General features: G+C 38.2%; 1 protein-coding gene across 1 annotated transcript in view; it reads right to left on the bottom strand.

Annotated features, from left to right (window-relative positions):
- Positions 1–25,813, bottom strand: part of clybl (citrate lyase beta like) — a 59,712-nt gene that overhangs the window by 16,500 nt on the left and 17,399 nt on the right. Inside the window, exon 2 of the mRNA XM_017410105.2 lies at positions 11,411–11,624. Within this exon, the coding sequence (XP_017265594.1) occupies positions 11,411–11,624 (214 nt within the window). The remainder of the gene's footprint in view (positions 1–11,410; positions 11,625–25,813) is intronic.

The raw sequence follows: 25,813 nt of genomic DNA, 5'->3' as shown, positions 1-25,813 counted from the left end.
TGCAGGGAACTGTGCTGCTGTCAAAGGCCTTTACCATACAAGCACGATTTTTAACAAGCCGAGATATGCACCAGATATGTTATCTGCATATAAATGCCTTGCATACTGTGTGCTCCTCTCTCCATAGTTTGACACCAGGAATGGATTTGTCAGAATTTGTCAAAGGTTTCTGGCAACACAAATAGACAAAGAACCAGTTGTCAAGATAAGTAGTTTGTATCCAAATCTGTAGATGAGGAGGCATCTTAAAGAAAAAAGGAACCCTAATGTGAGATTATATGTCACTAATATGTCAGAATGTACAAATGACTTGGGGCATAAGGGAAGACCATACATGTCATCAAATGTCTTTGTATTGTTGTGGATTTAGAATATAACACAAGCATGTACAACTTGCACCTGTGTACATTGCCTATGAAAAGTATTCACCCCCATAAATGTTTTATGCTTTCATTGCATAAGTTGCTGTTTCATAAGTTAATCATGGGCCAGATAACTTGACCTTTTTGACAGCAAACAAAAATAAAACAAACAAACAAACAAACAAAAAATACTTATTCAATGTCAAAGTGAAAGTCCATTTCTACAGAATAATACCAGTTCAATAGAACGATGCAATGTAAAATAAGTGACAAAACGAGACTGTCTTAATTCAACTCTGATAAAAAAAATTGAAAAGGACAAGTCAGGTGATGGATACAAAAGGGTTTCCAAAGCCCAAACATCCCCAGGAGTTCAGTTAAATACATGATCAATAGGTGGAAGGAATATGGGACCTGTAAATCTACCAAGAGCAGACCGTCCTCACAAACTGAGTGACCGTGAAGAAGGAGAATAGTGAGAGAGACCACCAAGACACTTGTGAAGGAGTTCCAAGCTTCAGCAGGTGAGATGGAAGAGACTATGCTACAGTAACTACTGCCTGGGTTTTTCACCAGTCTAAGCTCCATGAGACAGTGGTAAAAAACAAACAAACTCAGAATAAATCTCAACTAGAGTTTTTCAAATGGCATGTGGAAGACTCCATGATCAAGTACTTCTTGGCAGCCGGCCCGAGTTGAGGTTTGATATAAGTTTGAATTTTTATGTAATGACAAGTCCATCCAAAATCCCTCTGTTTGCATTATAAAATGGTTGAAAAGATCCTTAAAGTCCTCCTTCCACTTCCATCCTCAGTTGAGATCAGCAGCATATGAACCCTACTTTAAACAGTATTGATGAGGCACCACTTTCCCTGCCTGAGGCATCCAATGTTTTGTCAGAATCTGTTTAAGGCCAGGGGATAGTCCTTTTTCCCAGCCTCAACAAGCCCCTTCAACACCCAAGTTGTTACTTCTACAAATGCCCGTGCAAATTTAACAAGACTTTAAAAAATTGTACTATGGTGATCCTACACTTGGGACTTGTGTTTGTGAGTCTTGCGACTTTCCTCCAATTTGCTTTACAACTGGAGGAATTGTTTAAAAAGCATTTATTGCATTTGATTTTGTATGTGAAGTGGCAACAAACAGTGCATTTTGGGACAGAAAGAAAGAGATTCTTGGTTAAATCTTAAGACACACTATGGAAGTGTTTGATGTCGCTTTACAAATAAGAACACAAAACAAATATTTCAGATATGAATTTTTTGAACAATGGCTTCTACTTATTTACAATTAACTATTACAGAAGACTAACCAAGAGTTCAAATTTGTCAAGCTAGACTCAAAGCAAATATTTTCAGTAAAATAAGGACATATTAGAATACAGGATGAAGTCTCAGGTTGTTCCCTCAACATCTGAATTGTGCAAGCTGGGCAGGAAGGAACTAAAGAATGAAAAAAATAAATAAAAAAAGAAGCCTAGACACCTAAGTTCTATCAGTAACTGAGTAGCACATGACACTATACTCAAACCAGATGCCGTGGCTTCAGGAGTGAAGAAAAAAAAAAGAAAAATCAGACATGGGTGAGAAGAGAGGCTCTGTGGGAAAAAATGTGGTCTGAGTTAAGCAGCATGAGGAAACAGTAGCTTATAAGTTGTCAGCTCAGATCAGTGGCTGGACCTTTTGACTGTTTTGTGTATGTGTCTATTTAAACTAGGATTAAATAGGCACATACAAATCTGATCTAAACTTCTGTCACAAAACCAACTATTTTAAGAGTACTTTAAACCTCAAAAGACGACTGGATTGAACAAGTAACTTTTAGAGTTGCCCATTATCACATAATACAAAGTAGCAACTAAAATATAGCAGAAAATGAGGATGAAATGTGAAATCATGCAATAAAACACTCCTTGATGGCGAGCTGTTTGCATAAATGTTCACCATTTACTTCTTTTCATTAGTATTGAATACCTTAAATGTGATACTGATAACTGAAATAATCCAAGAACTGGTTTGGCAGACAATAAAAAAGAGAGGTGAGCCCATAGATCAAAACCTCCTGTAAAACTACCAAAGACCAGAGTCAACTTCAGTTCAGTTCAGTGTGAGCTTATGAGAACCCTTCATGGGTCATAGAACTAAACAGTCCATGCTCTGATCTCCTGGAATGCAGAACTGGATTTGATATTGCGAACACTCCCACAGTATCAATAAAATACAGTATCAAACTACATATCAAAGATTTGCTCAGATTTAATAGGGGTCATGAGCAGGCTGAGCTGCTGTGTGTCATCTATGTCTCCTATTTGCCTCACCAAATGAGACTGGAGGGATTGTCACACCATATGACAAGTACACTGTGATCTTTGACTCTTACTCACATTTAGCTCTGTCTTATTCCTTCTTACTGCTGTTCTCAGAAGCCAAGATGGACCCGCAACCATATTGTGGTAACTTAAAACGGATGGGGCAGTTTATGCAGCCGTAAATCACCAATCATAAACCTGCTACTGGGTGGATAAAATTCTGGCTGTCCCTTTAGTGTTTATGATGACAGGAGAAAATTGACCTGTGAGAACTACATGCTAGTTTGTGTGCTGAGAGGACACCAATCCTGAACCAAATTAGATAAACAAAGATCCAGATATGACTAAAAACTGCGGTCTATGAATTTCAGAGATCAAAGAGACACTAGTGTTACAAGCTCTCATTTCAAAAGGTGAGTATTATGAATAAAACTATTTTCAGTTTAATATAAACCCACACACATTACAAGGATGGCCACTAGCACTTTCCTCGTTTTGCAACAGTATTGCTGAATTCATGAGGGCAGAAATGCCAGGTGATGTTGCACTAGCCTCACTTTTATCACCCTTTCTGTCTAAAGTAAGAAGGAGATTATTCTGGCAAACACCTTGATCCCAATGGTCTCCTCTACTCTAAGCTTGAATAAAGCCCTTTGAAACAAAGATATTTTACATTAATGGACAGCCATCCAACAAGTTGTTTCAAAGCTCCCTCCCCAATCACCTGGTCTCCCACGGAGAGCTCGCCTCAACGTCAGCTCTTTCTACCCTTTGATTCCCTCCATCATGCTCATCATTAGAGGCTGACACACACAGGCAAGCAAGCTTGCAAGCAGACAGCCAGGCAGACGGGGCCGCAGAATGCATAGATGCACACGAGAAGCTTTTCAAGTGCAGAGAGGCTGACCTTCCAGGAGAGCGAGGGCAGCTGCTTAACACACAGCCTGAGCCTTGACGCTGAGGATCCTACAGAGTGCTGTGTATATGTGACACAGCATGGCTGCTGCCTTGTAGACACCACATCAGACTGGAGCATCCAAACTGATGTGTGTACAGTCCACAGCGGGACCAGTTTCCTTTTCAGCGTCAGATCATGGATGTCTAGCCCTCCTGTCAAGCTGCTTGAAACAAGCAACTCAAACATTGCCTATGGAGAGCCTATGCGTGTAGGTTCACCCAGTCGATACACTGAATTTGTATCATTTCTCACTGCAGCCAGAAATATAGTAAGCAGTGAACAAAAATTAGGCCAAAAGGGTGGATGAAATAGATTTTTTAGAAGTGATGTGTGACTAAAAGTAACTTATGACCAATAACAGTAAAATGAAAAACAACAGCTGCTTACAGTAATTCAAGTAAATTGCACACGCGCACGTGCGTGTGCCTGTTAGCAGGATTCAAGTCATCGTGGATGTGTTCTGACAAGTGACATGCTGCACTCCAGAAAGCTGGAGCGAGATGACTGTCTAAGTCAGGCTACGCTGATAACTGAGATGTAGCAGGAGGAGATTCAAGCCTTCAATCTGTCAGTTGGAGGCACACTGCGTTATGCGTTACCCTGTCAGGACAGACAACAAGACATAAGCAACCGAACAGAGGAGGCGAAATTTGTAAAACATAATTCCTGCTTGTCAATGCTGGTGAAAACTGACAGCCCAAAGTAGAAAAAAACACAAGTTTTTACACAAAGTTACTATACTAATTAACCATGAAACTATAATTACTGTTCTAAGTTGACAGTGTACAACATTCTGCACTGAAGTGGTTTAAAATAATTAATTCAAAAGAAATGTGGATTCATTTAGAGAAAATAAAAATGTTTCATCTATTTGATATAGTCTCTGGATTTGTTACTTTCTACAAATCCATCAGCAGAGTTTGAAAACTTTACTTTTAGACATAAAACCATCAAGATCCACAAAGTCCATCAGAAAGAACACGCTGACAGGAGTTTTGAAGTCTTCCCACTGGGTTCTAAAGAAAAGTTCCAAGTAAAGGGGATATATTAGATTTTTTTAAAGTGGGATTCTGTGGAAAAGAAGTTCATATTATGTTAATCACGTTAGTTGTTGTAGATATCTCTTTATGGATAAAGGCGCAGCACAAAATTTCTGCTAGAATAACTATTTCATGACAAACTGACAGTAGTGTACAGGTTTGTAAAATTACATTTGAATGAACCAATATGAAACTTTTAAGACTGGCATTATTTTAAGATGTCAGCAATCCACTTCAGTTTTAGCTCCACTATGATTAGCAGTCAATTAGTGAGCAAAATTAAAGTACATTTCTAAAGACTGAGGATGGTCACAAGGTTATCTACAAGTAAGCTATTAATTGCTCACAACCTACCCATTTAAATTATCTGAATTTTATTTTTTAGCAATCTATAAACCTCTACCATAACTGTATCACTAAATGTTTAGTTATATATCATACAGTTATTTAAGGGTGATCATCTCAAGTCTTAAAAATTGGTAAGCTGCTACTTCTACATCTTCCACCCAATATCTATCCCACAGTGAGTCTTATTTTTTTTAATATATTGAGGGACAGAACAGTTTAAAAGGAAATATTGTAGCTCTTATTTCTTGCCAAAAAAAGTTTAAAAAATGACTTATTTTGCTCCTCTTGCACTGATATTTGTTTTATTCCTCTTCTGTTTTCATTCTTTGATGCTTTCTTCTTGTTGTAACCCTCTGTAGCTCCACTTCTCCTACAGGGGTTATTTACTCTCCACTGGTGAGTACATTGAGAAGTCCACGAGTACTGACTGGTGTGAATTACAGCTGCCAGTGAAAACAAAAGGGTGTCAAAGGATAATAAAAAACTCTGACGACCTCAGTACTCACTATGAATCAATACTATCTGGTCGTGCTACACAAATACATTTTGAAGGACAATGAAGAATGCTGTCGGTACTGAGAATAAAAAAGGATTTTTTTTTTACGGTCAACTTTAATCCCTCCACGTTCTTAAGTAACATATGCTAATCACAGCACTGTCATCACTTATCTGTGCACCCTGACCTCTTGTTTGCTCACTGCATTCCTCCCATTAGGTCTCCAGTTGATACATGACACTTAAAATACACACAAACACTATGACAGACAGCAAGGCTTAGAAAAGATGGTTATCCTGATGTGGTCAAGTCCATTTTCTGGCTGAGCAGCTCACGTACAGTATCGCTTGTGAATTTTGGCAGCCTGAATGGGAGTTGCGTTCTAGGTCTCTGGGGTCCTGTGAGGTGTCGAGCATACGGGTATGCTCACACAAACATGCATATACAGAGATGTAAATACATCCTCGTAATACGCACTAAATTCAAATGTCTGTCATTCATAACTCAGTAGGTGAATGTTATTTCCCATGAGCACTTTCTGTCAAGGGTTTACTCATTTGAATCCACCTTTAAAAGGAGAGCAGAGCTTTCAGTGTCCTGTGGAACAACTCAGTGAGCACTGAATCGAGGTCATGTAGCAGTTGACAGTTGGCTGCATAATTTATGTTAAGTTGAAAATCTTTGGTGTCAGACACAGTTCATGCATAGAGCATGGTTCACACTGACTGACAATCAGACAAAGGTAATAGACTGTAATAATGTTGTCCACTCCACAGTGATCCGTTCTTCACTCAACTGCTTATAATGAAAGCATAAAGAGCACCATCGCCAGACCATTGGTAAATGGCGCGACTGGGCATGTTTAATGAGAAAACCATGAGGATAATACTGAAAAGCAACATTTTTTGTCAGCTTTTGAAAAAAGGGGCTTTACACAATGTTTTCAGTTGCCATTTTAAAAATGAGGAAAGTGGACGAGTGGAAGACAAAAGAGTGAGTGTTGAAAAAAATGTTCTTGAATGTCAAGTCTTCAACTAATAAGACAAAAGATCTGACACAGAACTTGAGGGCTGCATCATTCTACCATATGCCAAGTTTACCTCCTTGTGAATCACCATAAATGTGATAAAATACTATTAATGTGTCAAAATCAACTACAGTATTTTTAATAGATTCATTTAAAAAATTAGAACAAACTGAGTCCCTGTAATAGGCTGATAACAACAAAGTACCAAAAGATCCAATTTAAAATTTTTTTTTTTTTTTTGCTAAGTTATCTGTTACGTGTCAACACAACCCTGGCTTATCCTTTGAGTTCAGGAGACTTTCTATGTCTAAACTATTTATAGTTCAGAATTCAGTGGGTAAACAAATAAGAAACAAAAACAAATTTCTGAAGGTGTTCAAGTACTAGACAGAAAATTCACAAAAAAGCAGTTGTAGTCTTTCGAAAAACTTTGAAACACCTTCAGAAAGTCGCAAGAACTACTGACCACTTTAAAATACCACAAGAAAGTTTGGCTCCTTAGAAGAGAAGGATACAGTAATGAGAACTGACTTTGTGTCTGAGTTATCTCATATTCAGACTCCATAATGGCTCATAAAACTGTTATTTTTAAGTTGTAAACAGGACAACTTGATATTGTCATTTATGCCATATTTGATCACATGGGTAGACACAGGGCTTCTGTGATGTATTATGCACCATAATGTTTTTTTTTTTCTGGATTTATCTCCAGAGTAACTGAAAAAGCTCCCGGGTAAAAGAAGATGGTCAGAGCAATAAAATGTTAATCTCTGATTGTTTCACAGCAGTTACGCTCTAGGGCACAATTAAAAACACTCAGAACCTACAGAAAGGTGTAGCATGAAGAGGTCTGAATTAGTACAGTTAAAAAGTGCACTTCCTGGTTTAACTGCTTTGGAGGCTGCTGAGTGCCCGGCACTCCAGAGAGGAGCCACATTTCACACTTCAACAGACTTAATTTGCCTTGTTTTAGGCCTCGGAGGAAACGCAGAAGACCCAGGGGTGAACACTCTAAGGTATTTCAGTTCAGGGTGCTGTTGGTTTGAATGTGTCCACACTAAACTGTGTGCCCTGGTCCTCTGTTTTATTCTTTGCTATTTGTGTTCTTGTGTGTGAATGCCCGTGTGTGAGCGCAGACGCACCCGGACATTCACACATTCAGGCGTGTGTGTGCATGTTTGCATTCTGCCCGTCCTGTGTGCATTTGCAGGCGCGCGCTGGTGTGTGAGAGGTGCTCCCCGTTGTGTCGGCCGCGCCACTATGCCATCTGGAGAGGAAATCGAGTGTGAAGTACAGTATAGTTTGGGACCAAGCTCCGTGGCAGCGGCTCAGCAGTTAGTTCATTAGTTCCAAACTTCCAGGGATTAGGAGAGACTCTCTGCGGCAGGGAGGCAGGGGGGAGTCACGGAGGATGGAGGGACCCATGTGGGGAAAAGAGAAGGAGAAAGAGAAACACCAGGAGGAATACTGGACCAAAGGGCACTAAGAGACAGAGACAGAACATGGGGGAGGGAGAGATAAACAATGTTAACCCTAAGGACACTGAAAAAAAAAAGGGGGTGGGGGGGGGAGTACAGACGATGGAGAACAAGACAGCGAGGGAGAGAGGACAGGTGTAGCCGTCAGTTCCGCTCCGGGGTTTCAACCTGCCCTCCCTACTCCTCCACCCCACTGATCATACAGATATGATGATATGTGTAAGAGTGTTAGAGCAGTCAGCCTTGTCTTCCCTCCCCTCTCTCCTCCTTTTTCTCTCCCCTCCAGGTCCATAGTGACAGTTAGCAAACTCTGGGTGGCTCCTACCCTTTAGTCCCCGTCTCATCTCCCTAACTCTTAAGCTGTCACCATTTCTTCCAAAACAGAGAGCAAACATTTCTTGAGTCAAAGCGGCAGGCGATTATGGAAAACAGTTATTAATTTTTAAAGAGAGACAGCAGACTGATCTTTGTCATGTACTTTTTTTTGGTCACAAACACACTTGACCCGTTTAAGGTGAGGGATAATGAAAGGAACACATATTTAAACACTGTGGTCAGCAGCAGCTCCATTTAAAGTCTATCCATGCGTACCCAGTGACTAAACTCTCTGATCACCAAGTCCATTGTGCCCTTCACCAAAAACAGTGCTGCAGGATGACATTTAGAAAGCTCAGTCTGTGCTTTTCTCCCATTAGACATACATTACGAGACTACGAGTCATTGTTGAGGCCCACCGTGGATTGGCAAACCCACGGTGCGGACTGTGTGGTTGTCATGGTGAATATAATTGCAGCAATGTTATACACGGTAGAAACCGTCAGCGCTAACACACTCACTGTAATGGCTAAACCTCTTATCCATTTTTAAATCAGTTGGAATGCATCTTAAATAAAATACATCATAGGGTATGTTTACAAAGCTTCCTGCAAATTTTTGTCACTTGTACAAAATGAGCGTGAGTGCTTGTAAAATGTAAGAATGTCCAGCAACTTTGACGTCTGACATGAAAAAAAAAATATTGCCTTTTAAAAGTTTTGCAATAAATTTATTTGATTTACTTTTAGTTCGAGACAATACCACTAAAAGAAGCACATTTTAAATGCAGAAGGACAGGGGAGGAGCCAATTTATAAACTATATAATTTCTTTGTTGTAACAAAACTGAAAAACCTTAACAACCCTTGGGAGGGATTGGAGGGAGAGTGATTTGCACGCGAGTCTAGCTTGCATGAACAAAGCTTAGAACTCTGCACTGTTCTGCAAAACTGACAAAATGTCTTGAAAAAGAAGCAAAGCAAAACAAAACAATCCAGTTGCCTATTTATAAGGAACTATTTTTAATAAAATTGAGTGTTTTTAGATCTCTAACAGTATTTAGCATTCTTAACTGGAGTAATGGGATTTTAATTTCTGAGATGCAAATAGAGACTAAAATGAATGGAAAACTGAAAAACTTTAGCAGCTTTCATTACAGTTGAAGCTTCAGAACTTAATCAGTCTACACAAGGTGTAAACAATTGCTGCACCCATATGTTTGTAACTTAAGCATTAAAATACACTGCGTTCCAGCTATGTGTCCAAAGATTAAAATGTGGTCTGTTACACAACTGCTGCAGTCAGAATAGAAGTGTCTTCTGTCATATTGGTGTGAGATGACAACTGAAACACTTGCCTAAATCACCCAGTAAAAAGCCTTTACACCTATTTTACCTCAATGTCAAAATTTTCACCAATGATAAATATAAATGTGTGTAAATTTTCATTTCCTCACTCAATATTTAACTTTTTCAATATAGACTGTCAAACAAACGTGACAAAATAAAATATTTTGTCAGTGTGGCAATTTGGACAATATGAAAATAAATGTGGTCGTTTTTATCGCTCAAGCTGGCCAACAGATCAGCAGTAAATACCCCCTGTTCATGAAAGATGAATGTTTTCAAAAGAAAATTTCTCAAGGTCTATATATATATTAAAAAAAAACCCACCACAACACAAAAACTCATTTTAAAACAAAAGTTAACATCATCACTTTTCACAGTGGTATTTCCAGAAACACAAACACACTTACAAATAACTCAATGATCATCCAACAGGCAAAAAGCAATATTTTAAAAAGGTATAAATTATGCACAATGGATTTTTGAAGTGCCACAGAAGTGCAAAACTCCAAAAAACTTCAAGTGAAGTAAAAGTCTAAGTCTAAGACATTTAATAGCTTACAAGATCATAGCACACCTAACTGGAGGCTATTGAAACAAAAAGCTCTCTGATGCCATGCCATGCCTTCCTTTGTACAGTGTAGTACTGACGTAGACTTATTGGAAAAAAGGAGGAAAGCAATGGGATTTTTAGGCAGGGAGTTATTGTTGTACAGTGCTATTTTGCTGAAATTATTGTTGGTATTTTGCCGTGCTTTAGTGAAAGTGTTACAACTGGAAGACTGAGTGGTAAGCCTGCTGAGGGACATTTTTCTATATTTCGGAACTACCCTGTAGCTAATGTGATTTTTACCTTCAATTGTAACAGCATATACCAGGCTGATGAGTGCAACCCACCAGCTAACTGCTGACAGGGGGGAAAAAAAAGTTATTTTTCTTTGAAAAGCTGGGGGAAAATGAATCATTTTATATTCAAAACATATAATAATTTCCTGCAAACCTGGTTACATATACAGCAGCAGGATATGTAGGCTGGTGAGAGAATAAAGTAGTAGCCATGAACTTTGGACAAGAGTCCAGATTCTGAAATTTACTCTAGCCTGAGCGGCGCCTTCCATGATGCATTCCTTTCCACATTTCCCCCCTTTCACGCATAATAAAGGCAGAAGCTAACATCCACTAACACCATTGCAGGGTCACAGTTTCAGCCTGTCAGTCACACAGGCCATCGTCTTGTCTTTGTCTCCTACAGGAACAGCCTCCAGCTATATCAATCATCTTTATTATCGTGACTTAAAAAACCTTTGTTGATTAACTTTTTCCCCGAGACCCTTCTTTATCCCACTTTCCAATCACAATTTCACGGGCAGTTCAGCTGGGCCAATGGGGAGGCTGAGTGGGCAGGAGGGGAATGCTTTTAACCTGCTGCATCTGGTGCTTTCCCACTGCTCACCCAGTGGGACATGGTCACCTTGCTTTAAAGGACTGATGGAGGGGGGAAACCACTGCTTTTTGCCAATCACAATGAGGTGAAATGTGCTCGTTTTAAACATCTCACTTAGGTAGTTTTCTTTTCAGTGATTAAGACCAAACACCTGTTTGTCAGAGGGAGAAGAAATTAAAATCAGACTGAGTTACAAAGCTGTGCATGTTCAAGTGTGTTCCCTTCCCCGTTCATAGAATGCTGAATTGTGTGTTTTCATGTAGAAATAGGTGCTTTTTTTTTGTACCTTTTTGGTGAGGGCTACGCCATCCTCACAATCCAACACGGCACAGTCGACATCCAGCAAGGCTAGTTTCTTCAATTTTCGTTCATCATTGCCAGGGCAGTAGAGAACTGCCCTACGGGGGATGTAGCGCAGCGAGGAGCCTGCGGAGTGATGGTGATAACGCCATGCTTCAGTATACAACCGCCAGACTGCGGGCAGGAGCCAGCCGTTCCTCCTGTCAGCACAAATAAATACATACTGTACATAAAACCACATGGGCATATGAATTATTTTGTGTGTGGCACAATCTTGGCACACTGACATAAGTACCACAAATGTACAAATATATGTATTTGGTGCATAAGAACTCATTAGGACACAATGTAAATCCTAAACTGAGAGCAATGAGTAATTAAAGGTTGTTCCAGAATTATTGATCTCTCCAAGATTTGTTTTACAGATCCTAGAGGAGGTAGTTTCTTTTTACAATATTTCATTTTAGGAAATCTGTTTCTCCTTCAGCTTATTATTTATTATTCTGTTTATTAGAGAGCATAAGAGATAGTTACGCACCAAATAAGTTACAGTCCTAGATCAGGATCCCAGGACTGGTGCTACAACCAGTTCTTATCTAGGGCTGCCATGGATAGTCGTCTTACCGATGACATTGACCATGATAATTTGAGGCACTAATACTTGTAATCAACATGTCATTTTTTTATGAATTTATCTTTTTTATTTCAAAAACATTTCAACTGAAATGACAACTGTTCCACGCCACTAGTAGGCGCTGCCTACAACGATCGAGTTTGGCTCCAGTCATTGTTCAGTTCCATCAAAGAAAAGCTTCAAAACTACAACAGTGGGTGAACGAGAGTCTGCGTCTCTTCAGTGTCAAATGAGTTGGAGTATAAAAGATTCAAGAGGCTGAAGGGATATAAATAATGAAAGTACTTCAAACTAGCTGACAATAGAAGGGTGGTTTGTAAGTTTTCCTTGGCTGACCAGAGAAGCACAAGACTATGAACAACTGAAAAGGAGCTTTAATAAGCCTCTAACAAAAACAAAAATATTCAAAGTTTTTTTGTTTTAATTACTTATTAATTGCCCAATGCAATCTATAAGTTTAGACAAGCTGTCAGAGTGCTACAGTTTCTCGTGAGTAAATATTTAAGGAACCTGAGACAAGAATTTGGTTCCACTTTTGACTGATTACTGTTCTTCCTGCATGTGGTAATATCCAGGCTTTATGTAGACCACCGTACTGTTTTTACTTGTCTGTTTTAAGCATATTTAATTGTGTGCATAATTTCATTAGCTAAATGAATGAATTCTAAATAGACCCATTGATTTATAATACAAACAATTATTAAATGTAATTTATATATGGTATAAAAAGCATAGTCTATAATGATATAACATTTGGCAATGGTATGTTCTCCAATAATAAACTTTAAATGGTAGAAATTTCTTTCTGTAGTCATAGGCAAACACAATGACATTCACAACATCCAGAATATTCAGTTATTTAGTATTTAAATTCCTAAATAATAAAACCTTCATTACAGTTTACTTTTGTCATGCTGGAAGTGACATTTGAAACCATTTTTTTCTACTTTCATTTCCAAGTCTTTTACTTTATTGTGGTATTCAATAAATGCCAAAGTTGATTGCTGATTTTGATTTTCAGAATGTTTTTAACATTATTCAGTTAATTGATTAATTAATAAATAAATCATTCAATAAATTGAATGACATGAAAATGGTTGTTAATGGCAGTCCTACTGATTACGTAAAAAAAAAAAACAGTAAAGAATTGATTTTGTTATTCCACAGCCAGACAGATGCCTCAGACTAACATTATTACAAGACATCTCTAGTAAGTTCCCCTGTGCATGTTTTACATCAACATATAATACACAAGTTGCAGGCTGTTTTTTGTTTTCGTTGTTTCATTCCTCCCAGTCAGACTACATTTTTGAAAAATGGCAATAAGTATGTTTTTATACTAAACGCAATTAAACAACTGGATTTTTAAAAAAATATGTACCACATTATTTCAAAAATATTAATTTAAAATTATGTGCAAGACAATTTAGATGGATTTCTAAATAAAGGTTTTTGGTCTGAAAAGGTGAAACAGCCATTAAACTAGGTGTCTTTGGTTCCTCTATCTGCATTTGAAAAAATACCATTAATTTCCAAGTAATCTACATGGCAATAAATAAATAAATAATAATCTATTACTTTGTAACACATTCCAATAAAACATCACATAACTGCCCAGCTGGACTAATATATTCTCTGCTTACATTACTAAATAGATTTCATGCAAACCTCTGAGAATCTAAAGGTATTATATCACTGAGCTGCTAGTAAATGACATTTATGAGGGAGTGTCCAGAAAGTCTTGAGACGCTCACGGTGGTTCTCAATTTCCTTGTGTGAGTCGCAGAAGTGTGCAGTTCTGTCACGGGTTAAAGATACACTTGTGTATCTATTTGTTGCAGTTAAAGAAGTGTTGTAGTTTTGCAAAAACGAATCCTACAAAGCAAAGGCATAAAATACAAATAAGGAAAGATAAAGACCACAACATTTTCACATGTGATATGTACCAATACTGCACATCAAATGTTGCTCCTTATGGGTGAAAATGTGAAAATATAAAATCCAGAAATGCTTGGCAGCCACCTGTTTTAAACTAACATTTAAAAACATCTACAGAAAAATAAAAACAATTAATTTTGACAAGCTGCAAATTATTGGATTATGTGTGTCATTCTTCCTTTCTTAGAAGCTCATATTTTAGTTCTATCAATCACTCTTTTGAAACAATAAGTCCTGATAAATAACTTAATGGTAAACACTGAATTTAATTACAGCAAGAAACAGCATCTCCCACCACTAACTCTGGTTATCAGAAGCTCTTAGAGAGCTCTTTAAGGTAGATAGTGTTCCTTTTTGTCCAGGGAGGGCGAAAGAAAGCAAGCAAGAGGGTATCTGTTAAAAAAGTTATTATCTTTTCTTGTCTTTTGCTCACTAAAGGAGCTTAAGTGACTTCAATAGCCACTTAATCCTGTCAACTACGCTTCCACATGCCCTCTAGTCCCAATAAGACCTAATCTACACTGAGATGTAGCATTTGTAGCAGGTAGTTACAGCCATCTGAGAATGCCTCAAACACTTTTGGGCTTCCAGGCATAGAGCCTGTTTATAAAAGCCTTAAGGGAGAAAATATGACAACATTTACCACAAAGTGCTTTGACTAAAACTATACAAATTGTAGACAAATTAAAACAGATAGAGATTTGAAAAATAATATTTCTATTGATTAATTGTGACATGGCTAATGAAGATGAGGTAGAGATGAAAGAAAATCTGGTTTAAACTTAAAAAGGAAAAAAAAATAATGGATACAATGAGGAGGGTATGATTGCAGAGTAATAAGTGCAAAAAAAGGACTGTTGAGAGTACAAAGAAATCAGTCTAAAATCAGTCTATTGTGTGGAAACTGCTTGGGAGGAATTGTTAAAAAGCAGTGCTAAGTACCCATTAAAAGCCATATTAGTAGTCAAATGCATAAAGATTAAGAATTAATTTAAGAGTAAATTTCATAATTACACAAGGAAGCTGAGCATTACTGAAAGGAGGTGGCTTGATTTAAGCAGATGTACGTAGAGCTCAGAAACTGATGCCAACAATGAGCACAATTGTTCGGTTCATTCTGTTCTATTACTCTTTAATAGAGGCCAAGCTGCACACGGATTTCTGCACAACTCATCGGGAATGACCAATGGGGAATCATGCTGCCATGAAACGTATAAACTCCTTCTATGTACAAGGTGCAATGTGGTTGTTTCTGTTTATACCATCTAACATCCAACTGACATTTTCTAGATTATTAGACATACAAGTATGTTGACTCCTGTAAGAAGTTTATTGTAGGTGTATTAAGTGAAAGCACCAAAATTATGAATTATGAGAGAGCCCGGGAATCAATAGTAACAATAAATCTTAACATTGTCTCAATAAAAAGAAATAAAGAACAGTAAAAGACCAACGGTGAAGTTAATACTTTATCAAGACTATATGTGAAGGAGGTAATACAACACAATTTTGACTTGTATACCAACTGCTGTGTGCCTGTTTCGTCACTTCAGTGATCCTATCAGAAGTGCGAATGGAAACTGAAAAAAGCCCCAAAAGATATGCAGTTCTAGTGGGAGATCCCCAGTGGGTAGTTAGAACTCTTGGTTCCGAGGTGCCTTATGGTATTATTTGTTTCCTTTAGATTTTTTTTTTTTTTACATGACAGGTTATAGTAACACAAAGCTGTGTGGTCATGCAGCAGCTGTAAAGTGGCTGGACCTGGCCTCAGCGACCATGTTTACTAGTCTGAGATCAGAGGTAATTGTGTGTTAGTGAGGTTATAATGGTGTTAGATGGAACTGGTTCTTATTAACAGAAACACTGCAGCAGACCCAGACAAAGTGACTCAGAAATGAAGGAGAATAAAGGGCAAGAATTTGGTAAGAGGGAGACCAAGTCATGTGTTTAATTACTTAGGCATCTTCCAAAACAGAATGTCTCATATTTGGATCAACCCTATAACAGGGAGTTCCGATAAACTGCACAAAGCATGCTTGTCTGGAGAACTTAGCAATATTTCCATGTAGGTTTGGGTCTGTCTTGTTCAAACACTCGACATAATCTTGGAAAAATCAGTTCTGACTCTGAGGTACCAAAGTGTTCTTCAATAGAACAGGAAAACCTCTGATGATGGTTACCCCTGTGGTTTTTTAAAATGTGCTATAGAAATAAAGTTGATTAATTGATTGATGATGTCTCACTCAATTTCAACATTGCTGTACCTGTACAGTGACTACAAGGAATCCAGCATTAACCACAGTTTTTAAAAACAAAGTTATTCTTGCAGTCTTCATCAACTATTTTTTTTACCCATACATTCATATTCATCTCTCTTCTAATCGATTCAATCCACTTAGGTGTATTACAATGTCTAAATGGTATAAAACACCAAATATCAGACTGTGAATAATTTTAAAACTGTTTGGTCCTGTGTGTCTCGAGTTATTCTGGTATTTGGGAGCCCATTAACATGGTTAGCAAAACCAACATAGTTATTAACAAATTTGAATTACGAGTAATTGTGAGTAATAAGTCTTAACAACAATAAGATTTGTTAGAGAAAGTTTTTTTTCAGGAAGAAAAAACAAAACTATAAACATTCTCAAAAATACTATTTTAGGTGTATTTCTGTAGCAGGTTTTCGTCAAATGTGTTTACAATGGATCAAAATTATACCATAATACAATGAAATACAGTGGCTTAGTCTGATGAATCCCCTTTCCTTTACATGTTTTGGCCAAGTGAATATGTGTAATTTAAAGATTGGTTTGATTATGATTCAGAGGACTGCAATGTGATTATAAAAAAGATTACGGATGCATCTCGATCCATGCATAAATCAAACTAATCAAACTACAAATAAAATCCTGATCAAAGAAGCTTTCAAACCTAAAAGAAACAAAATATAACTATTAAATGAAACAATCTCTAACTACCCAACAGAGTGTGTCATAAAGATAAATGCAGGAGTGTCAAAATGGGACATTTGTCAGAGATTTTGGGACTAAATAGAAGTACTCAGTAGTAAAAAACTTTTTATTCATACAAGATATAGCAAACTAAATGAACAACAAAAAAAGTCAAAGTGTTGAGAACAGTGAGCTAAGATATTGTGACAATAGATATCCATGCATCACGTTAGAGCTATCTTACTGCCTATTTCATTGTTACCACAACTTTGATTTTGATCTCAAAGAGTGTGAGAATGGTTATGTCAGTATTTCTTTCATTTAGGATGATCATGTTCTACTGTGGCTCCAAAGCGTTCAACACAGCAAAAAACTGGTTTTCAACGAGTGAATATAACCACAAATCCTTGTCAATATAAGCTCACAGTTCCACCTTATGCTTATAAAAATAAACAGATATTAACATGTTTAAATTGATTCAGGATCATTTATGTTCACGTTGTGATGCATCAGAAAAAATACATTATTGCAGGCCATTAAACCATTTCAAAACCATAGTATTTCCTCAGAATTACAGATATTTCTTTAAGCATGTGCAATACTCACGGTAATAGTACTCAGGTATGGTTTAAGAATTGTGTGAGAGTTTAAAGTGGTGACTCACAATTCACCTGCAGTGTTTTTTATTGGCTTGTATGCTAATGGGGTCAGAGCTGTTCTTAAGCACGATAAGGACCTAAACATTAGTTTTCTGGCTGGGTCTAGTATTATGTTTACTGGATTAGATATTGAGTGACATGATACAGTTTGAAACCATTATAATGGTTTGGTAGTCAGTTTTCTGTTATAGACATCTTGTAGTAATTGCTTCATTATCATGACACAAAGAACAAAATTTCTTGTAACTCTACTGGTGTCCACATGGCAACATAATAGCCTAATTCAGGTGGTGATATTCATCCTACTACGTGAATTACAGCAGATAACAAGAGGCCCACTCAAAAGCAGACCCTGATGACAACCTGCCTCTCAATATGTAGATTTCCACAATTATCTCCAGCGTGGTGGTGCAGACAGAAGCTGTGACTAAAATGCACAAAATTAAACATCTGTGTTTCCACCCCACAATAATAAGCCACTTCTTAATATGTATACCACATTCTGAGGTCTGTGGTGCTTAAGAATCCAGATTAAATTTGGTAGAAATAAAAAGATGAATAAAGAAAAGGGAGGAAATCAATGTTTCTGAAGTACCAACAAGCCCTCCTTCTGCCGAAAGCTGTCTGCAGGGGGGGAATAAAATGGTCAAAAGTCGTCAATATTTACCTTGCTTCACATCTACCTGCCTGTCTGACACTTGGTTATTTAGAATGAAACAGAAAGCTGAAGTATTCCCCCACCCATGCTCCTCCTCTCAGCATGGTGCTACAATGGGTATGTTTTTTATTCCCTCTCTCGTTCTTTTTTCTTTTCTTTTTATACACATTGCCTAAGAACTGACGACACAACTGATAATATGGAACTGTTGAAAAATTAACCAGAGACATCCAAGACAGGCAGAGGACAGAATCAAACACTTGTCTTCCACTTTTCTGCCCCCACAATCCCTCACCACCACCCCTTTCCTTTGCTTGCCCTCCAGCAAGTTGGAGCTCAGGATGAGCAATCCATTCCCCTCCAGATTAGAACAGCTGGGGGCTGGAGCGTTTACAAGGGCTGGCTTTTCTTTTACTAAATAAAGCCAGGCTACACAATAGCAAGATGGACATGTCACAGCCTTGTTGATAATGGAGGAATAGAACTGTTTCATATTTTAAAAAAAGTAAAAAGAAAAAAGAAAAAGATGGTAAACAATACCAAACAAGATCTTAAAGTAATAGTTCAGATATTTTGCAGTGGAATTCTATAAAAAAGCTTGTGAACAGTTATTATCTTACCTGTTATTGATAGCTCTTTGAACAGCCTCTGTTTGGAGAAATACAGCTTAAGTCTGACCCGATTGATAAGCTTTTGGCTAGTTCGAGCTGGGTCAAGACCAGAGTGGATTACTGCTGTCTCAAAACAAATCCAAATCTTTAACCTTCTGTTAACCTTTATGCTGTCATCAATGTCATATTTTATGGTTTCTTTAGGAGAAATATGATATTTCAGTCAGAAGTGCCACAGGCTGCACCAGAAGTGTTACAGCTAACTGCTGCCACTGTTTGCTCTCACAAGTAACCACAACATTCTATTATATAACCACATAATGCAAAACTGACAGCAACGTTTATAAAATAGCAACCACATAAAACTTTACGAAAATAATTAGATTTTCTAAGGCTACCCCTGACAGCCTTGCAAGCCATTTTGGTCTTAGTCCCACACAGAGCAGCTGTTAGTTTGTCATTCTGGTCAAAATCAAATTGAATTTCTCCAAATTGAGGTCAAAACGTTATATACAACAAGTAAGATTTTACTTGTTCACATCCTTTCCGCACATATAAAAAAACAAAAAAACAAAACCCTGAATTAATCCATTAAGGTTTAGGGAACATACAATAATTTCTAACAAGCAATCAAAAAAAAGTTATTTATTTATGGTTAACAAAACAAAAATGCACCTATAGCATATATTCAGAACGAGAATCAGAGTTTCACTTCCAAGTCTGAAGCCATATAACTATATTTCAAATTGTGGTTTGCAGATATTTTTTCCAAAATTTTCTTCCTCAGATAAATTCTTCGATAGTCATACATTGTTCGCTTCTAGTCAAATCCAGTGACAGCGTTCCTCACATCTATCTAAACCCTTTACTCACTCTCCCATTCATGTCCTTTCCCCTTTCCAGTCTCATTAGTTTGGGTTTTATGCCTTAATCTGCACAATGAGGATGAAGTCATGGCAGTTATCTTCAGCCAATGTCTGTCTACCTGTAATCCTTCTCAAAGTACCAGGCTTTCACTGAGTTCACAAATTGGCATACAATGCTTTTAATGCGAGGCCTCCGTCGTGATGCTTGGAGACAACGGCAGCCTTTTTTTCTCCCTCTTTTGTATTCCTTCACATAAAACTATTTAAGACCACGCGCTTCTTCGAAGAACAAACATCTTATTCTGCATTTCAGACAGTTAAAAGTACAAATGACAAACAACAAGTTCTACTGTCTGCTGTTACAAACTAGTTTTGATGACTGGAACTACCACTAGCTGTCTAAACCTATTGGATAAACTAGTTCAACTGTGTACTGTACAATCATAACCATCATTAAACTACAAGTTATGTGTGCAGAATACTAGGCTTTTGTAAAAGCTAAAAAATATATAAATGAATTCATCATTAAAAGATAATAAAGAGGGGGGCTTCGAAAGGTCAAACAAGTTGCTCAATTCAAAGAGGGCATAAAGGGGTTAGCTTTTAACTTAGCATTTTTATTGACTCTGGCAAAACAAAATGAGAGGACTCTGTAGGATTGTGCACTCTGCATTGGTCATTTAGGCCCTCAGAGTCTATTGTAGTACTTTGAAATGAATGAAAGGAAACCCCACTGGTGGAAATGCAGTGGAACAGCCCCACAACAGGCCACAACTGTTCCCTTATGCATGAAAGGCAGGGACATAAAAGACAAGATGGACTTCTGAGGTAGGGCCAAAAACAAAGGCAACAAAAGTGCTGATCACGAGGGGATGACACGACTTGTCTCGGCAGAAGGAGCAGGGAGAAAAGAGCCAGGGGACAAAAGCACTCTCAGCCAAATGACATGTCGAAGAATTGAAAAATCCACACAAGAAGTGTCTTCTCAATTCACTAAACCCACAAGAGCTGAGTGACTGTCGGCTGGACCCTAGACAAACTGAGGAGCAGGTGGGCTAAAAAAAACAGCCCACAGCTTTTCTCTGTCTAACTTTCTTTCCAAAATCTTTTGCCGTTTTGGCAAAACAATTTGGCAAGAGCAGAGACGGACTGGGGTGATGGCTTTAGGCTGCACACACCAAACCAAAACCCAACCAAACCTAATCAAAGCATGGTGGGTTCCCCTCCCGCAGCTTCCGTTTTGATCTGTTGGCTGTCTGCGTGTCTGAGCTGTTTCTGTTTGTGGCCTAAGCACAATTATGCTACTGCCCAACTTCCATGGAAACAGTGAGACAAACAAAAACATGTTTGCTCTTATTCAAAATGCATCCTTGTTTTGTTCACACAGGGTTGCTAAAATTTGAGCCAATGTTTTACAAGTTATACTAAATGCTCCATTGATGAGAATACTTCCTGTCATTATTTTACCCCTGACAGTCTTGAGTCTGGGCACAACCAAATCAAAGCAAAAAATCATACGTTCCAATGTAAAATATTTGTGTCATTACATTTCTCTTGCATTTATATGTGTCCAAGTTGGACAAAATCTAAGCATTCAAATTTTAAAAATTGCAAATAATACAATAGTGTAAATGCTTCTTTTTTTCCCTTTCGATGCTTTCAAATTAAAGGCTGGGATCACTTGTTAAGCCAAACTTTAAGCAGTGCACTCCACAGGTGAAGGCCCTCCTCCAAAGTAGCCTGAGGCCTATCCCACAATTCTTCACATATACCCATGGGCCCTTTCACTGGCCATCACCCAGTCTGATTAATGGATCGATGCGGGAATTGATTAGTGAAGAGGAGGTGGGAACAGTAACATAGGTCACACGTCAATAATGTCTCAGCGACAAAAGGTGGAAGACGTAAAATGTACTAGTGATAGCCTGCAGCCAGACCTCGACCCATCAAAGCCCCGGTAGGACCAACATAATGGCCCCGGCGCATTCTCCAGCCTGCCCTCCCCTCCCTCTTCACTGCTCCTTTTCTTTTGGTAATACTGTGTGTTAAAGAGGCAGGAACCATTCTGGGAGCTGCTTGTCAACTCACCTTCATAAAACAAGCCGTAAAGCAGCAAATAACAGGCTTATATGGCTTCATTATGCTGGATACACAGGATCGTCGCCTTGGGATGGGGGATGAGGGGGTCTGTGCCAGTTGTGGTGAGCCTGGAGAATATTTTGGCATAGCATCTTTCTTATAGATATTTACTTTTCGATCAGCTTTATACTGTATGTATATTATAAGTTGCAGGGCCACTTGGAATTAACTGAAAACTAAGCTGAAAAGAAAATGCAGAATTGCTTCATTTTGAAAAGCTGTTAATTGATCTGTATTTTTCTCATTTTTTTTCCTCCCACAAACATCGTCTTAATGCACAAAAGACTCAAACCTGAGCCACTGACAAAGTTTATTCCTAATCAAGCATAAATCATGACAACAGTTAATGGGAGAATGAGAAGAACAGGGCCAGATGGAGCCAACATCTGTGACATTAAACCTTTGGCCACAGCAGGGTTGGACATGAGAGAAATTCTCATTTATTTAATGCAAAGATCTTTGGCCTATTTCACAACCTGACAGTAGGGGTTAGGGTTAGAAAGTTCTCAAAGAAAGACCCATAGGTGTCTAGCAAAAAAAAAAAAAAAGCTTTAAACCAGTGCGTGCAGCAGCAAACACAAACAAAAATTTATGGTAGGAGCCTATTTGTTGCTCAGATGTAAAGGCTTAAATCTTGTTTTTAAAGTGTAAGATTTATTTATACTTTGCTCATATATGATGTGTCATTATTATCGTTTATATAAATAAGGAGCAATCTTTTAAGCTCTAAGAACTATAAACTGTCTGCTGACATTAGCAAGTCAAATATCCAGCACACAGTCCTTGCAGCTTTTACTCTATTTACAAAAATAATCCACTTTATATGTGCTTATCTGTCACGACACAGTCCCAGTCGTGTTGATATCAGTTACGTATCTCCTTAGCAAGGCTCTAAGGCAGCAGTCCAAGCACAATCACTGTGATCACTGTGTAGTTAATTGCCACCTCCATCAGCATTAGCACTCTCTAACATGCTAACCTGAGGGAGAAAAAAGGGGGAAGCTGACTGCGCACTCCATTCGAGCGCTGACACTTGTTCTCTGAGGGCTGGTTTTTCCGTGTCAGGATTACAGTGCACAGGAGAGAAGAAGCAGAGGAGAGAGGAGGGGAGATTTCCCCACAACTTATATCACTGGCTCTGTGTCTGAGGGGGAGAGAGAGAACGAAACAGGAGCAAAGACTGATTGGCATTCACTTTTAAGCAGCATCTCAACTAATGAAAAACTAAAAACAACCAGCATGAACTTGACAAGCTTCCATGGTCATTCTTTCATGGGTCAACAAACTCATGCTCTCACCTCTTCTGGTGGCACGGTACAGATTGTGACCATACAGTCACAGGATCACACACCAGTCACATGGCCTAAAAAAGGCCTACTTAGATATATACTCCACCACAAAAACACACATAAGGTTGGCACAGCTTCAATGTGAAAAGAAAGAAACACACTTTACACAAATTCGGCACAAGGCCAGACAGACTCAAATGTGTCACCATCAAACCATATGGACGCACACATCTGAGTCTAATCTAACAAACACTGCAGCACAAACACACATATATGGACTGCTAAACAGCATTGCCATCTTGAGCCCCCCTGGATCACAGAGGCCATCTGACGCTGTAGAGCCTGAATGCATTAAGACTGGCAAGGTGGCTGCACTTTCCATCTCAGCACTGTTACATAACCCCCCCCCCATGATATGAATGCATAACAATATTAGTACTGCAGGTGAGAAGCCTTCTCACAGCTCAGAAACAATAATGACTCTAATTTTCATATTAGACAATGTTGGAGAAGGATGTTTTAATGTAAAACAATCCAAAACTACATATTCAACATACACTGTTGAGAAAGCAAACATTAAGCAAACCTCTATAGTTAAATGATACAATAGAGATGACGACTCTACGAGTTGTCAAGACAAAGTAAAAATCACTTGGGAAGTTTGTGGAAGAAAGAGAGAAAAGACAGAAAGTCTTTGCATGGGCGAATGACATGGAATTAATAAAAAAGTGACCTGGTGAGCCCTGGAAATGGATATAACTAGGGCAATAAATCACATAACAGATCAGACAATTTGGATTTTTTGGCCTGCAATGTGAAATGTACTGTCTACTCTGTTGCCCATACCAGTTCACACACTCAGGACCAGACACAAACACACCCTCTCACCCATCCACGGACTTCAGAAAAACAGTCTGACAGATGGGTGCACTGGAAATATCCACTCAGGAGACCAAAAAAAGACTAAGGCGTTGTCTGACGTTGGATTTAGAGGGGAAATATGCCCCCAGAATAACAAGATAAAGCCAAAAAAAGGACATCTTTGACATTGGTCTTCACTCTGGTGGTGTGCGATGGGTCATACAGTTTTTTGGATCATATTTCATTTAATTAATAAACCCACTCACTGCAAACTAGTTTCCATCAAGCTCAAATCTCCTCATATCTTCCCTGTAAGTTGCCTGTGCCCCCAAGTGGTTGAGTACAGTATCTACATCTTTCTTACAACTGCATCTGTTTTAAATACAGTTGGTAACTTAAACTGCTCTAACAACCAGGACTATTAAACTGTTCTCATGTACTGTAAAACTTACTTTAAAATTCAAGCATTTAAAGTGCTACATATGCACTTTAAAAATAAGTGAGGAAAATATATATAACTGAAGAATTACTATGAGCTTGAGCACTACCTTTCAATTTAACCAGCATTTTTACATCATTTAAGTATAGATACAATTGTGAGAGCAAAGCTGATTGGATATTTTAATACAAGGGGGACAAATGCTTGACCATGCTTTGCTGTTGTAGGCACAAATAAAAACATTGAAACCATGAAAATAGTTTTTAACAAAAAAAAAAAAGAAAATTGACCACTTTCTTTTTCCCATTTCTTACAGGCTATTATAAATCACCATTCCTGTGTGCCTGCATTGAATAGTCCTTCATTTTAAGGAGGAATTTTAAGTAATAAAGCTGACGCTCCCCATAGTGTTATAATGACAGACGCTTCATTCTTTTAACCAACAGGGATGCCTTTTGCCCTCAACTTCTGCCCGGCCCCAAGCCTTTAATTAAGACTGGCTTAGGCCTGACTGATCCTGACACACCAGGAAGTTTCTTGAAAATCTGACTGCCAAAACCATGGAAGTATTATATAGCCCCCCCATCTCAACACACACACACACACACACACACACACACAGTAACTCCCTGAACTCCACATAAAAAGGACTGTAAACTGAAAGCCCCTCTGGTCAGTCCATGGGACCCAGCATTAATAAGTTATGCCACACATTTTGTTCCCTTTTTCAGCTCGGTTTGCTGCATGTATGGGATTTGCCTATACAGTAAATTTATATAAAGTAAGTGGAGCATTACTTCCCATCTGACCAAGCACCACCATGTCAATAAAGCAACACATCTCCTGCAGCAAAAGCTGTAATTAACATAGGAAACTAGAATTGTAAGCTTGTCAGAGCACTGTTTTGTGCGCCACATAAAGAGAATTCCTTTTCCTTTGTTTTGCATAACACAGCCACCTTCGAGTCACGGAGCCCCCGCGGAAGAGAAACAGCTCAGCAAACACAACCAGTTTTTAAAGAGTTTTAAAACTGCTCTACAGACAAAGTCTGTTTGACAAGATGAAAAAAAAATTAAATGCAGTACACGTCTGAATACAAACAATTATAAATGAGAATGTTTTGATTGTTAACAAATGGATGATAAAGATAAAATTATACAAGACAAAAGTTTCAACCTTCGACTGCTGACTTCCTTTTTTATGCCAAACTGACAGTTTTATAAACCATTTACGACCACAAATTGGTATAAAACTCACTTGAGTAGTGTTTGACAATGTTTTACTCTTACATAAATGGTAGCTGTATATTAGGTACGCTGCACTTTGAATCGCCTTGCTGCTGAA

The sequence above is a fragment of the Kryptolebias marmoratus genome, linkage group LG6, assembly GCF_001649575.2.
Source record: "Kryptolebias marmoratus isolate JLee-2015 linkage group LG6, ASM164957v2, whole genome shotgun sequence".
Lineage (NCBI taxonomy): Eukaryota > Metazoa > Chordata > Actinopteri > Cyprinodontiformes > Rivulidae > Kryptolebias > Kryptolebias marmoratus.
The sequence above is the reverse complement of the archived record's forward strand: the minus strand, read 5'-3'. Positions and strand labels throughout refer to the sequence as shown.